General features: G+C 40.0%; 1 protein-coding gene across 1 annotated transcript in view; it reads left to right on the top strand.

The window, feature by feature from the left end:
* Window positions 1-15,658, top strand: part of ncf4 (neutrophil cytosolic factor 4) — a 118,930-nt gene that overhangs the window by 12,815 nt on the left and 90,457 nt on the right. The window contains exons 5-6 of the mRNA XM_039765332.1: window positions 6,067-6,194; window positions 6,303-6,351. Of these exons, the coding sequence (XP_039621266.1) occupies window positions 6,067-6,194; window positions 6,303-6,351 (177 nt within the window). The remainder of the gene's footprint in view (window positions 1-6,066; window positions 6,195-6,302; window positions 6,352-15,658) is intronic.

Here is a 15,658-nt window from a genome sequence, read left to right as displayed (position 1 = left end):
GCAGTTACCAATTTTTTTTTGCTACTTCAATGACATTTAATTTAAAACCAGCTTCATATTTTCTTTTGATCGAACACTCCATCGTAGACAAGGGATACTCATACGATAAAGGTGTATGAGGGTGTGAGATACGAAAAACAAAAAACAGTGCAAACGTTGCTTCAGAATAGTTTGGATATGACCGTGTGGTCACGTAGGAACAATAGAGAGAGAGCGAGAGAGAGGATAGGAGCACACGCCGATACAGCGCATTGCCGCACCCACATAGAAATAAAAGGCTGTGTGCTCTGTGGTTACTCTCTCAGGTGGGCGTTAGCAGATCATAATCTCTTGGACCAATAAAGTGAGTTTTCTGCATTCGACTTATACAACAAGTTTATGTTCAAGTTGGGGAGCAAGCACTGGTATATTTTCAACTTGACACTAAAGCAGCGTTTCTCAACCTTTAAGTATTTGCGACCCGAGTTTTCATAACAGTTTTAATTGCGCCCCCCCTAACATTTTTTTGAAATGTAGATGCATATTTTATTATACCTACTTAACTTTTATCGACATTTATCTAACTCTATATTTATTGTTCTAGTATCAGAATGTAGTTTAAGTTTTTTTCATAATTTTGATTCTTGTTTTCTTTTTTTCACATCTTCGCACCCCACTAGGAGAGCCCACCCCACAGGTTGAGAACCACTGCACTAAAGTGTCTTTTTCAGTTGTTTGGGTGATAAAAAAGACAAATTAAGTTGACTCTTATTCAATAGCATATAACAAGAAAATATAACAGTTTCTCAGGGGGTGAATACTTTTTTAGCTACTGTCAAGTCAAGTTAGGGAGCATGCACTGGGACAGTACGTTGTCGCACCCACTATATGGCGAAACAACTCAAAACAACTTAGGATCCCGGTTTGCAACCCCCCTGGCAGACACGTGGTCCAGTCCCACCCTCCAGAAATTACCCTCTACCTGCCGCAGCCAGGTGTTACGTGGGTGACCCCTTGGGCTGGTCTTGCCACTTGGGTCCCCAAAAATGAGGATCTTATGAGCTGGATCACCCTCGGGGAAACGCACCACATGGCCGTAGTGCCGTAACTGACACTCCCTCACAATGCAGGTAATGTGCCTCATTCGGGACTCCATGAGCAACCACTCATTAGGCATAAAGTCAAACCAATGGTACCCAAGGAGACGCAGTACCAAAGGAGTCCAGTCTTCGTCTCAGGTCACTGGATAGTGCCCATGTCTTGCAACCATATAGCATACAGCATACGACCAACATTCTAAAATACCAGAAATGATATGGTAAAATCAAGTCCCAACTTATCCGTGAGTATATATATATATATATACATACTGTCACGCTTGGGTCACAGATTTGCACAGAGACACAGAAGGTCGTAGTAAAAAAGAAGGATTTTTATTCAGACACCGCAAACACATGAGCTTAAACGTGCTCCATGACAAGTCAGATATAACAGTTCCGCTAGGAGCAGAGAGAGATAAAAGCAAACAATCAATTCCAAAACTGACAGGCGCTGTGCAACGCTTATAAGTCGGCGGAGTAGCGCGCAAGGCTTGTATTACGCATTATAGTGCAAGGATAAGGAGCAATGTGTAGTCAGTGTTTCAGGGTTTGTGGTTTTCCCAGGGGCGTCTGTCTCTATTTGGGGTGCGATCAGCCCTCCAGCTCACAATACAATATATACATACAGTATATACATATATATATATATATACTGTATATATATATATATATATATATATATATATATATATAAAGAAGCAAAAACAAAAATGTTGTGTGTGCGTATGTATTCAACTCCTTTGCTATGAAACCCCTAAATAAGATCTCATCCAATCAATTAAGTTCAAAAGTCACCTAATTAGTTGATTTGGGTCCACCTGTGTGCAATCCAAGTGTCACATGATCTGTCTCATGGTGTCCTGTTCTTAAAGGCCCCTGACTTTGCAACACCACTAAGCAGGCAACATGATGACCAAGGAACACTCCAAACAGGTCAGAGACAAAGTCACAAGTTAAAATTATAGATCAGGGTTGGGTTATAGAAATTATCCCAAACTTTGAATATCCCACGGAGCACTATTAAATCCATTATAACAAAATGGAAGGAATTTGTTGTTACCACTACAAACCTGACAAGAGAAGGCCATCCACAAAATCTCACAGACCAGGCAAAGAGGGCATTAATCAGAGATGCAAGAAGGACACCAAGGATAACACTGAAGGAGCTGCAAAGATCCGCAGCGGAAATGGGAGTGTCTGTCTATAGGGCTACAGAGAAGGGCATTATGGAAGAGTTGCCAGAAAATAGCCATTACTTAAAGAAAATAATAAGAAAACAATTTGGGAGTTTGCACATTAGCATGTGGCAGACTCCCTAAACACACACACTAAAAGTGAACTTTTTTGGCCAATATAGGAAATGCCATGTGTGACACAAACACAACACTTCCCATCACTCTGAGAACACCATTCCTACAGTGAAGCATGGTGGTGGCAGAATCATGCTGTGGGGTTGTTTTTCATTGGCATTGACAGAAAATCTTGTCAGGATGGTGACTCCTTCAAAACCTTTTATAGTATGTGCTTCAATTGTACCCTCTTTACGCTGCCATGAAATGACGGATAGAACTTGTATAAATGGGTTCACTAAATTTTTCTCTTTCTCCAATTTACCAGTATTGTAACTCAAAGCTGACTGAATATCCCTCTGTCCAGAGAGTATTAAAACCTCTTAATCCAGTACAGGATCAAAAAAGTCACAAGGGTTTCAACTGCTAAATAACTAACAATTACACTGGGCCAATATTATGGGTGAGAATTAGCCCATTAACCAGCCAAGAGTCTTGAGTGACGTTCATAAACGCATCGCTTCAGTTAGAATTTGCAGTGCCAATGCCTTCCTTTTAGAAACCAGTTATGGTTGATGCTATTACATTCAAAGGGCAGCATAACTGAAAGTTAAATCTATTGGGGAATAATTTAGAAATGCAGCATGTAAGTGGAGTAAGCTGAGTCTCCTCTTCCACCACTTGAGGAACTGTCTGTGATACTACCGCTCCTGTGGTCCCCTGAGACAGCCATCTGGTCTGGAGTCCATCGTGAAAACAGTCTGACACGGCCTGTCTCCCGGCTGACCTTGCTAATTTTGTTTTTCTAACGGTCAACTTCATGAAGGTTCATATCTCTGAAGCTCAATAAATTTGAGCTATTATTTTACAGTTATTTCAGACCTCTGATTTCTCCCAACTGTGTTGCATTGCTGATGTTAGCTAACTGAAAATTCCTGAAGCTTTCATATTGCTCTGTGTTATTGGGTTACACATTTGGACTGCGTCAACGTTGTTCTAAAAATATTCTTACCGGTGAAAATTCTTCAAGTTTCTACGCCAGCCAGAGCTCCTTCAAACAATTTCCTCTCTTATAAGCAGTATATGATCTTGTAAGAACAATCTTTCTTTCTTTCTTTCTTTCTTTCTTTCTTTCTTTCTTTCTTTCTTTCTTTCTTTCTTTCTTTCTTTCTTTAGTTGTCTAAATTATAGTTGGCTGCGCTCCCCAGCTATTTCCTTTTATCTTTGTCCATGAATAAATCCATAATTGGCTCCTGATCTTATGTCTATGCCACAAAGTCTTGCCCTCTGAATTGTACCCTGTCAGCGTGAATCATGCAGTGCCCTTCACGATGAACGATTCCATTGAGCCTTTCATTGATTAGTTTGCAGTCTTCTGAAGAACTCAGGCACGTGATTTTGAGGTGTACAAAATGTCCCACATTTACTTTGCAGATTTGATACAAGTTTTTACAGAAGTTTAAATAGTTTAGGGAATGAACTTCATGCCATATTGAATATGTGAACAGAAGAAACATTTTGACAAGAACAGGCCATTCAGTTCATGGAAAATCGTCAATCGAGATTTGAAGATATCCTGTTATAGATGACTAAAAGTGAATTTATGATCTAAGAGTATAAAGATGGCAAAAAAAAAAATCTCATAGGTTTCTGTTGCTTCTCTTTTATCTCTTTCATCAATAAAGTTTTCACTCTTCACTTTATAGAGATAGATAGATAGATAGATAGATAGATAGATAGATAGATAGATAGATAGATAGATAGATAGATAGATAGATAGATAGATAGATAGATAGATAGATAGATAGATAGATAGATAGATAGATCAACTGGCTAACTTCTGAATTTTTTAAAGGTATAAACAGCGGTCATAATCACAGTGAGGCATTATAAATGCATACTACCATTTGGTGTACAGGACCTCCAGCCACGTTTATTGACACGTTTCTCTTGAATATTACACAGACTGAAGGTCCTTAGTGTTAGTGTGTCACAAAGAGGTTGTGTGGCATAGCTCACAATGGCACTCATTTTTGTCTTCATTCTCTGCTCCACTAGTACCGCCAGGGGGTCCAGAAGGCATTCCCATCACTAAACCCACCTTTGTAAAGTGATATTACCTGCCCAGTGCACCTTGCAGATGACCACAGGGTTATAGAACATGTCAAGTATTTCACTACTCACATTAAAGGAGTGTAGTCTCCAAGGAAAAAATAAAAGTTTGCTCTGCCCTTTCTTCTTTAGTTCCTCCATGTTACTAGACCAGTCCAGCTATGCATCATCTCCACATCAATTTCCTAGGGAGTGTCCAGACACTGAGGTTCTTTGGTGCAGTAAAGTCAATAACCAGGTTTTTGGTTTTTCTGAAGGTAGAGAGTAGCAGAACCATTTTGAGGCACCTTAAGGCTATGGTTGTTAAAAGGTTTTAGTGAATGGATAAGATCGGACTTAACACTGCTGACAACTAGTGGTCATATTACCACCAGGTGACTGGCACACCATTAAATGTTGGTTTCAGGATGAAGCAAACAGAATCATTCCATTCACTGTTTTGTAGATGACACTGAAATCTATTTGCCTCTCAAATCAAAGCAGAGTGAGACAGTACAAACTCTCAAAGGTTGCTTGAACGATATTAAAACCTGGATTGCAAAGAATTTTCTTAAACTAAATGATAATAAAACTGAGATTGTGGTGTTGATAAGCTCACAGACCTTGAGTGTCCCTGATGTTGCAATTGGACTCCTTACCATATACAGTATCATAAAGCTTCAGCAGCCTAGGCGTGATTTTTGACAGATCATTCAAATTCGACAAACAGATAAATTCTGAGGTTCAGTGCAGCTTTTTCCAGCGGAGACTTTTATTTATGGTAAAGACTTTACTTTTTCTTAGTGCTCTTGAAGAGGAAATCCATGCTTTAATAACATCTCGTTTGGACTATTGCATTTCTTTGTATGTAGGTGTTGATCAGGCCTCGTTACGATGCCTACTACTAGTCCAGAACACTGCTGCTCATTTATTGACTGTCTCTCGTAAGTGTGGCCATATTTCACCAATACTGACTTTACTCTGTTGACTTACCGGTCCGCTTCAGAATCGATTTTAAAATTCTGTTACTTGTTTTTAAATGTTTAAATGGACCAGCCCCATCTTTTCTTTTCAACTTGAATGTGCCAACACAAGCACTACGGTCTACTAGACCGATGCTCTTAGTTGTGCTGAGGTTGAAGCAAAACGAGGATCAGGGTTTTGCGGTAGCTGCTCCTTTTCTTTGCAATGGCATGCCTTATTATTTTAGGTCCGCCCCAGCATTGGCCATTTTTAAATCATCATTAAAGATGTATCTCTTCTGACTGACATTTGACTCTTGAAGAGGTTGACATTGTGTTTGTACATGTTCTGTACATTCATAATTATAAATATGTATGCATGATTATGGGTGTTTTGAGTTTCTCTTTTATGTAATGGCTGGTTATGTTTGCAGTTTGAGGTGTATATGTACTTTAACTGCCTCTTTTACCCTTTCTTGTACATCTCTTTGGTTCAATTTTGTGATAAATGTGCTTTATAAATAAAGCTTGACTTGACTTAACTTGGTTGGTGCTTCTTTTGATTTCCAGAATTACGACAGAACTTTTTATGCTGACCTGAATCGACTTTCTCTCGTTTCTCTCCTGTTGTCTCTGAACTTTTAGAAACTCCTTTCTCTCCCCACTTGGATTTTGCTGGATGATCTCATTCGGATTTTCTTCTATCAAACTGAAGTTGACAGCAAGCAGGTCCCAAGAGGACTGCGACGGTTACGTCCCCCTACCAGAAAAGTGTAAGTCGCCATCCATTTACCCAGCCTGCATCAACATGTGGTGTGAGGTTGGATGCATCCTTTGATTTATAGTATCATCTTGCTAACTAATTATATTTTCCCCTAAAGGAAAACCACAAAACTGAAGCCAGATCTGCTGTCATCTCCAAGGGCAGAGGTAAGTCTTCTCACTACCATGTCTCTGCCGTGCTTCCCAGTAGGCTGATGGATTTTGTTGTGTCGCCGGCAAAAACAGCAATTTGCATTTTGACCTAATAATTCCAATCTTATTTCGTGAGAGCAGTTACATGTTATTACTTCTCTCTTTTGACAAATTCCATCTGGAATTTTTGTGGACTTTATTTCATTAATTCCCTTCTTCTTGCCTCTATGTGATTCAGGAGACATTGGTGGAGTCACTAAGCCATTATTAATATCTGCATTGTTTCTTTTGTATTCGCCCTTCAGCTCTGCGGGTCTTTTAAAGTTTGTTATTGACCTCCTGGATTTTGGCTGGTTTGGGAGGACTGCCTGCTTTTATTAAATCCCAGGTAGAGATTTGTGCGTTTGCTTCATGTTGACTGCGCTTTAGAGTGTAATGCTTTTGACATTTATTTATGACCCTCATCCACAGGTTGTTATTGAAAATATTGGTCTTCTTCATTTTGTTTGAATGAATTACCCTCAGGCAGGAGTATTTAATTCAAAATCAGGCAAACCACTTCCATGGCACACACTAAACTTATTGAGTTCAGTGTACCTTCAGTACACCATCCGCTACATCCTCACTTTTAAGAATGACAGAGCAAAATGAGCACAGTTTTATTTGTTATTGGCAGGGCACAAGTGGCATCAGAGTGGCACAGGACACTGGAAATGATTATCAAAGGGAAAAAAAACTGCAGATAAAGACTTGTTCTGTATGTCACTGTGTCCTCTGAGCGGATATTAACCCCGCTGTCTCTTTGCACACAATATTCTGGCATTACAATGGAGATGAAGCAGAGAGATTAGCATATAGTTAGTCAAAAGGCTGTGAGTAACTTTAACACTTCGTTACAAAGTACTTGCAACCTCTGAAAATCTGTAGTGGAGCCATTTTGTAAGACAACATTTTCACAAATGGAACATTCACTTAAGACAATTTTTTTGCCATAGCAACAACTATAATTAAGTTATAATAAACTTTAACATAATCTCTCTCTATATATAACGAGATTAGATGTTCGTTATCCATCGTCCATTCCCTTGCTTGGGCGTAATGTCATCCAGCCTCCACAAGAGGGCAGTAACAAAGGAAAGTGGCGTACGTCGTCAAAAGCAGTGCTGCAATGTCTCACAAAGAACGGCAAGAAGAAACACCAAGGAAGAGGTATGTAAGGACTTGAATGTCCAATGAAAAAGAAAAAGGCAGGCAAGGCATATCCGGTAAAGAGAGGTTCACAAGTGCATGATGCAATCGAAATAACTTACCATTAAGCCCATTTTAATCAACAGGCTGTCCACAATGTTAATAATATAATATAACTAAGGGGTTTGCCCCCTGCTCGCTTCATTCGCCAACATCCCCAGCTTGCACAATGAGCCAGCCACTTCACGTCTCTATCGCTCGCGTTGTGAAAAGGGGGGCTGAACTCACCCCAAGGAAACCCCCTCTTAAACGGTCATACAATTGGAAACAAATACCGTTTTTATTTACCTCCTCCTTGCTCAATCAGCTGCTGGCTTGCTGCATGATCTGCATCTCACACGGCACTTCAAACGTTTAAAAGCCTGTACAGCAGCTGTCCTACTCTTTGTCTTTTATTTCCGGCCCCAGTCACGGTTAAATCTCTTGGCACAAAGTCTCGTCTTGCGGGACATGCGTTATTGATATTTTTTAGTTTATAATTTAAAAATGGAATAAGAATTTGAAAATCTAACATCACATTAAAGTTCGATAAATTTTGAAAAGAATGATACCAAACATACAGTGGTGTGAAAAACTATTTGACCCCTTCCTGATTTCTTATTCTTTTGCATGTTTGTCACACAAAATGTTTCTGATCATCAAACACATTTAACCATTAGTCAAATATAACACAAGTAAACACAAAATGCAGTTTTTAAATGATGGTTTTTATTATTTAGGGAGAAAAAATCCAAACCTACATGGCCCTGTGTGAAAAGTAATTGCCCCTTGTTAAAAATAACCTAACTGTGGTGTATCACACCTGAGTTCAATTTCCGTAGCCACCCCCAGGCCGGATTACTGCCACATGTGTTTCAATCAAGCAATCACTTAAATAGGAGCTGCCTGACACAGAGAAGTAGACCAAAAGCACCTCAAAAGCTAGACATCATGCCAAGATCCAAAGAAATTCAGGAACAAATGAGAACAGAAGTAATTGAGATCTATCAGTCTGGTAAAGGTTATAAAGCCATTTCTAAAGCTTTGGGACTCCAGCAAACCACAGTGAGAGCCATTATCCACAAATGGCAAAAACATGGAACAGTGGTGAACCTTCCCAGGAGTGGCCGGCTGACCAAAATTACCTCAAGAGCACAGAGATGACTCATCCGAGAGGTCACAAAAGACCCCAGGACAACTTCTACAGAACTGCAGGCCTCACTTGCCTCAATTAAGGTCAGTGTTCACGACTCCACCATAAGAAAGAGACTGGGCAAAACGGCCTGCATGGCAGATTTCCAAGACGCAAACCACTGTTAAGCAAAAGAACATTAGGGCTCGTCTCAATTTTGCTAAGAAACATCTCAATGATTGCCAAGACTTTTGGGAAAATACCTTGTGGACTGATGAGACAAAAGTTGAACTTTTGGAAGGCAAATGTCCCGTTACATCTGGCGTAAAAGGAACACAGCATTTCAGAAAAGAACATCATACCAACAGTAAAATATGATGGTGGTAGTGTGATGGTCTGGGGTTGTTTTGCTGCTTCAGGACCTGGAAGGCTTGCTGTGATAGATGGAACCATGAATTCTACTGTCTACCACAAAATCCTGAAGGAGAATGTCCGGCCATCTGTTCGTCAACTCAAGCTGAAGCGATCTTGGGTGCTGCAACAGGACAATGACCCAAAACACACCAGCAAATCCACCTCTGAATGGCTGAAGAAAAACAAAATGAAGACTTTGGAGTGGCCTAGTCAAAGTCCTGACCTGAATCCAATTGAGATGCTATGGCATGACCTTAAAAAGGCGGTTCATGCTAGAAAACCCTCAAATAAAGCTGAATTACAACAATTCTGCAAAGATGAGTGGGCCCAAATTCCTCCAGAGCGCTGTAAAAGACTCATTGCAAGTTATCACAAATGCTTGATTGCAGTTATTGCTGCTAAGGGTGGCCCAACCAGTTATTAGGTTCAGGGCCATGTAGGTTTGGATTTTTTTTCTCCCTAAATAATAAAAGCCATCATTTAAAAACTGCATTTTGTGTTTACTTGTGTTATATTTGACTAATGGTTAAATGTGTTTGATGATCAGAAACATTTTGTGTGACAAACATGCAAAAGAATAAGAAATCAGGAAGGGGGCAAATAGTTTTTCACACCACTGTATATATATATATATATGTAGGTTTTAAAATAAGCCCTATTTAAAGCGTGACAAAAAACGTGACATAAAATCCTTGCACTTTTAGGCTTAGGATTTTATATATACTGTATAGAGTAGATCTATCTATCTATCTATCTATCTATCTATCTATCTATCTATCTATCTATCTATCTATCTATCTATCTATCTATCTAATATAATATAATATAACTAGCTAAGTAAGCCCATGCAGTAAAAATCCCGGGCTCCTAGAAACCATGGATTCTGGCATTTCAATGAATCAATCACATCGGTTGTTCATTAGCGGCTAAGTGAGATTCTCTCTCCTTGGCGGTTTCACTTTGCTGACGTGCTCGCCTCCATTGTCTATCAGCCACTAAACGAGTTTCTCTCTCCTCGGAGGTTTTGTTTTGCCGATGTTCCCGCCTCGCTTGTGTATTAATGGCTAAGTGAGTTTCTTTTTTTCTTTGCAGTTTCACTTGTTAAGGGTAAACTTCAAAGAAAATTAGGAAGTTGTTTTTTTTTCAAAACAGGGAACCATAGACACATGGAATAAGCTACCAAGTAGTGTGGTACACAGCAGAACTTTACAGACTTTTAAAACTCGACTTGATGTTATTTTAAAATAATTAATTGGATGGAACTGGTGAGCTTTGCTGGGCTGAATGGCCTGTTTCTCGTCTAAATTCTTCTAATGTTCTAATTATTCTAAAACTTAGATTAAGGAGTTTAGAATATTGTTAGATGTGTCACGGAGTATAGTTCCTCTTTGGCATCAGTAAGGGTTTCAACTCTTGTGATCCTGAATTGGAATAAGTAGGTTTGAGAATCTTAATGTTATGCATGGTGGACCATAAAGATCTCCCACATTTCGAGGGAGAACTGCGCTGGCAGTAGTAGGGGTAGAGGGGTCGGGTAGGTCTCATTTGATAGGTTAGGTTCTAACATTTTCAGTACCCATCATGAATTGGACCGGTGAACATTGGGGCTTTGTTGTTCAAGCATATTATGAGAACAACCGTTCTGTGATAGTGACACACTTCATGCTCGGTTGAAATGCATCTGTGCCAGATCAGAAAGCAGTTTTGCTATGGATTTCTAACCATCGGGCAACTGGGTCCACACTGAAAAGAAAATCACATGGAAGACCTAGGACCGTTATAATGCCATAAAATGTGGAAGCAGTAAGAGAATCCATTCAGCAATCGCCAAGGTGTTCCGCTCGGAGTGTTGAGGGAAATGTTCCCTTGGCATTTGATCTCTTTAAGGTGGAGACGTGGGGTGGCTGGCACGGTCACCAGATTTAAGCCCATGTGACTTTTTCCTTTGGGCATACCTAAAGGAAAAGGCTTTCAAACGTCGTCTTTGATCTGTTGAGGATTTGAAGGAAAGGATCAGACAGGAAATCAACAACAGCAACATTTATTTCTATAGCACATTTTCATACAAAAAGTAGCTCAAAGTGCTTTACAAAATGAAGAATAGAAAAATAAAAGACACAGTAAGAAAATAAAATAAGTCAACATTAATTACCATAGAATAAGAGTAAGGTCCGATGGCCAGGGTGGACAGAAAAAACAAACAAAAACTCCAGACGGCTGGAGAAAAAAATAAAATCTGCAGGGATTCCAGACCATGAGACCACCCAGTCCCCTCTGGGCATAAATTGCCGCCATTCCACCTGAGATGAACCAGAGTGTGATGGAGAACTTCCAGGAACGTCTTCAGTAATGTATTGCCAACTATGGCTGCTATTTGTCTGATATGATTTTGAAAACCCAGTTTTTGATGTACTTTTCAGAAATATATTCCATTTTTTTAGATAACTTTGTTCATTTTTTATGTTGAAGATCTTTATGCTCCACTCTGTATCCTCTTTAATAAAACCACTGTGTGCGTCCAGGTGTCCGTGTGTGTGGGTCTTCTGGTGAAGTGCGCATGCTCGGGCCGCGCCGCACATTGTACCGTGCCCCACCCATGTGCTCGTCACTGTGGACACAAACACACTGGAAGCTGGGCACACAGTGAATGGCCTAGCCGCTGCAGCGCATGATAAGCAAATAAAGCACACACACTGGAAGCTGGGCACGTAGTAAATGGCCTTGCCACGGCTGCGCATGATAAGAAATAAAGGACACCATTGCTGGGGAGAGTGCTGATTGGGTAGTCGCGGCCGCGCACATAAAATCTGTTGCTGGGGAGATGCCACACATTAAATAATCAGCTGCACGCCAGCACAGATTAAAATACTTGCTGGGGAACTGCACAGTACTTGCTGGGGAGACGTCACAGGCACGATTATAAGCAGCACGCCACACATTACATCAGTTGCTGGGGACACTCTGCTGATTGGCCACTGTTGTGACAAAAAATTAAAGTCATATTACGGACAACAAAGCCAGTATTACTGTCAGAGAAAATTACAGCCATTTTACGGAAATACAAACCAGTATTACTGCGAGAGAAAATTAATGACACACAATACAGTGACGCATATTACAGCCACATACAAGCCAGTATTACTGTAGGAGAAAATATTACGGACGTATCTACTAACAACATGCCACCCAAAAAATGGACACGTCAAGTAGGTCAAAAGACACAGACAATCAAATCCTTTATAAGCAACATCTCCTGGAAGAACGGTCAGCTCAACAAGTAAACATCAACAAAAGAAAGGCTGAAAGACAAAGAAAAATGCGAGCAAATAGATCGATTGAAGAAAAAGAAAATGACCGTCAGAGAAACGCTAAAAGAGAAAGACTCAGAAGAGCAAACCTTAGAAAAAGTTGGCATTTACTTGCCAGAACCAGTATTCAGCCACGGTCAGTTATATGTTGCATTATCAAGAGTAAGAAGTTTTCCAGATGTTGTTGTCAACGTTGTAGATGGTCCTGAACAAGGCAAACTGTTGCCAAACTCAGACAGAATATTTACAAGAAACGTTGTCTATAATGAAATTGTATAGAAACATTTCATGAGGTAAAAAAATAGAAAATTTTACCTAAATATCTTCTTCAGATATTGTGTCTTACAGATTGTTACAAAGTTATACACTAAGGCAATATTAATTATACTTACTGTATTGTCATATACATTTCTATTTTATTTTTATTTTTATTTTACTTTAGGCTTCTTGCAAAAATATTTTTGACAAAAAAAAATTAAGACAAGAAACAGAATGAGGTCAAGGTCCCTTGCCATTTAATATAGACTTGTCCCTACTAATGTTCTAGCGCCCGTTATTGTAACGGGCTTAACGTCTAGTTATGTTATAATATGATGTCGCCATAATGTCACAGAGATTAGTGTTGCTGTCTCATATCTACAGAATCTTTGCACAGTCCCTGTCTATAGAGAATCAGGTCATCAGGTTCCTACGTATATTTCTATTTTAAGATAATAAATGTATCTAAATTATCTTGGTATGAGCGGTTGAGGATGTGCGCGCGTATGTTCTGTGATGGATTGGCTCCATCATCCGTTTAGTAAGATTGCATAATTCGATGGAAGGGTTACAGGAAGCCAAAGCACATTCAGGCTGCATAATAGAAAATCATGTGTGGATGAATGCGGGAAGCTTTTGAGTATTGAAAACTGAGTTTCAGAGCTAATTACCTTATTATCAATTTAGATTGAGTGTGAGAGTAGAGGTGCACTGTATCTTCCGCAATCCTGAATATTCTGTCACTCTAAGTGTACACCCTTTTGAACTCAAAGAGACAGAGTCTTGGGACTGCATCATTTTCTTTCTGAAGTGTTATTCAAAGAAAGAAAAAAAATAAATAAAATATTCTGAGCTAATACAGAATGCCAAGTGACACCAATACCCACCTCCTGAATTTAAGAGGCAGGGACGGAGCGTGCGCGCGCAGGATGGCTTCATGTAGGGCTTAGGCTGAATGTGTCTTGCAGGACCGCATTTATACTGACCTTGCGGCAAAACAATATAAATAAATTAGGCACAAGTTCCCCCTTGTTGCGCACACACACACACACACTCACACACTTCCAGGTCTACATGTGTACGCAGAATCCATCCAGCGTAGCTCACCGACAGGTAAGTCAAGCTGCCCGCAAAGCTGCATTGTCCTGCGCAAGCTGGCAATGACAAGGATATTTGATTCACTAACCAGCAGCAACATTAGCACCCTCATCATGTCGCTGGCTGACCTGCCATGTTCTTTTATTATCTGTGATCACTGAATGAAGCTGTTTTCAAGTTAAAGAGATAGCTTTTTAATTCCTCAGAGGGCCGGAGAGCTAATTGTCTGTGCGTTCCTGGCGACACTGGCTCACTAGGAGGAAAAAAAATGGCATTCATTCAGTACATTCATTCAGAAGCCTTTAGTGTGAGGGAAACAGTAATACTGAACATGATATGCCCAGCAGCGTTATACAAGGTCTGATCAAAATGTTTTATGCAATTTACCTCAATGGTGAATGTAATTTGATCAAGGAAGGTTTTTATTACCTGTTCATTTAAAGGCAACAGTATAGCAGGACCTATTTCTCTGTGATGCACTCCTGGGGTAGAGAGTTCACTAAAGCATTCAGTGTTTGCTGAGAAGTGAACAGGTTTAGGATTAGACATTTAAAGCAAAAAAAAAAAAATAATGTGGCATAGTGGCAAAAATGGCATGGCTCAAAAGTTTAGAGGGTACCGACCCAGGTGCATCACACTTTTAGGGCACATAGGCTCAGCAGACCGCAGATAAAAAACATGGTGACCTCTTATAGTGTTCAGAGCCTTGCGATGAGGGCTTTTTTGTCTATAGGACCAAAACATTGTCAGTCCCACTGTGTCACATCTCAAGGAGTAGAATTAACTCTTTGAGGGCTAAATATTTTTTCCAAAAAACAGTTTTCTGAAAAGCAATGGATTCACACAGAAATCAACACAAAATATCTGTTGCTGCATGCTGTGGCTGCCAGTTTGCTAAGAATGTGCGGCAGGCTTACTGCCAGGCTGTCTTTGCGTGGCTGGGACAGCAGCAGCGGTCACTGTCGCAATGCATTGCAATCTGGTTTCTACCTCTTATTATTGTTAAATGGTGGTCCTCCCAGGCGAACAGCGCCATAGGCATGTCAGCTACTTGAACCTGCTCAGCACCATGAATAGTTGGGGACCAATCAGCTGAAGCTGGAACCTCACATTCGTCTTTGATCACTTGTATCAAAATCTGAGTCCGACAAGTCATAGTCCAGTTCACAGAGAACAGGCAAAATGTCACCCCCCGGAGTATTCTGCCTTACGCATCTGCTTTGATTTCTCGCCAGGTGCCTGGGCCATTTTTGTCATAGTTTGTGCCTTGCTACTCATGGGAGTGCAGGATATCTCGGTCAAAACCAGCAAAGCTAACTTTCCTTCTAGCAACAAGACTCCAACTAAAACATAACGGTTGGTTTTGTCACAGTTTACAGTTGATTATTATCGTCAAATCCTCCTTTTGACAAGAGTCAACATCAGCCCTGAAAGAGTTAAAGTGGCCAATGTCTTCAGAGAAAAGATTTTAGAGTATGAGGTGATGGTGAGCTCTAAGGATACAGGTTACCAAGAACTGCGTGACAGGCTGTTGACTTCCATGGTGGCAGAGGCTTGACATTGGCGATAACAGTGTTCAGGTTTTTATTGCCTAGAGACCATAATACTCTCTGGGAATTGTGTAAACTCAAAAGTCATGGAGAGATGAGAATCTCAAAGTAGAACACTAGAACATAAAATATTTGACAAACAAGAGTAGACCATTTAGTCCATTAATAGCTAAGTTGGCCCAATGTCTCTTCCATATACTTGATAAAAGTCCTTAAGGTTTTAGACAAACAGAATGTGCAGATGTTAATATCTAAGAAGATAAAGAGTAGAATATCTGGTATCCTGGAATTAATTTATTAGAGAATGGAAATCTTAATTGAATTTGGACTACCAG

Source organism: Polypterus senegalus, chromosome 10 (genome assembly GCF_016835505.1).
Source record: "Polypterus senegalus isolate Bchr_013 chromosome 10, ASM1683550v1, whole genome shotgun sequence".
NCBI classification, from domain to species: Eukaryota; Metazoa; Chordata; class Cladistia; order Polypteriformes; family Polypteridae; genus Polypterus; species Polypterus senegalus.
Note: the sequence above shows the minus strand (reverse complement) of the source record. Positions and strands in the feature narration are given on the sequence as shown.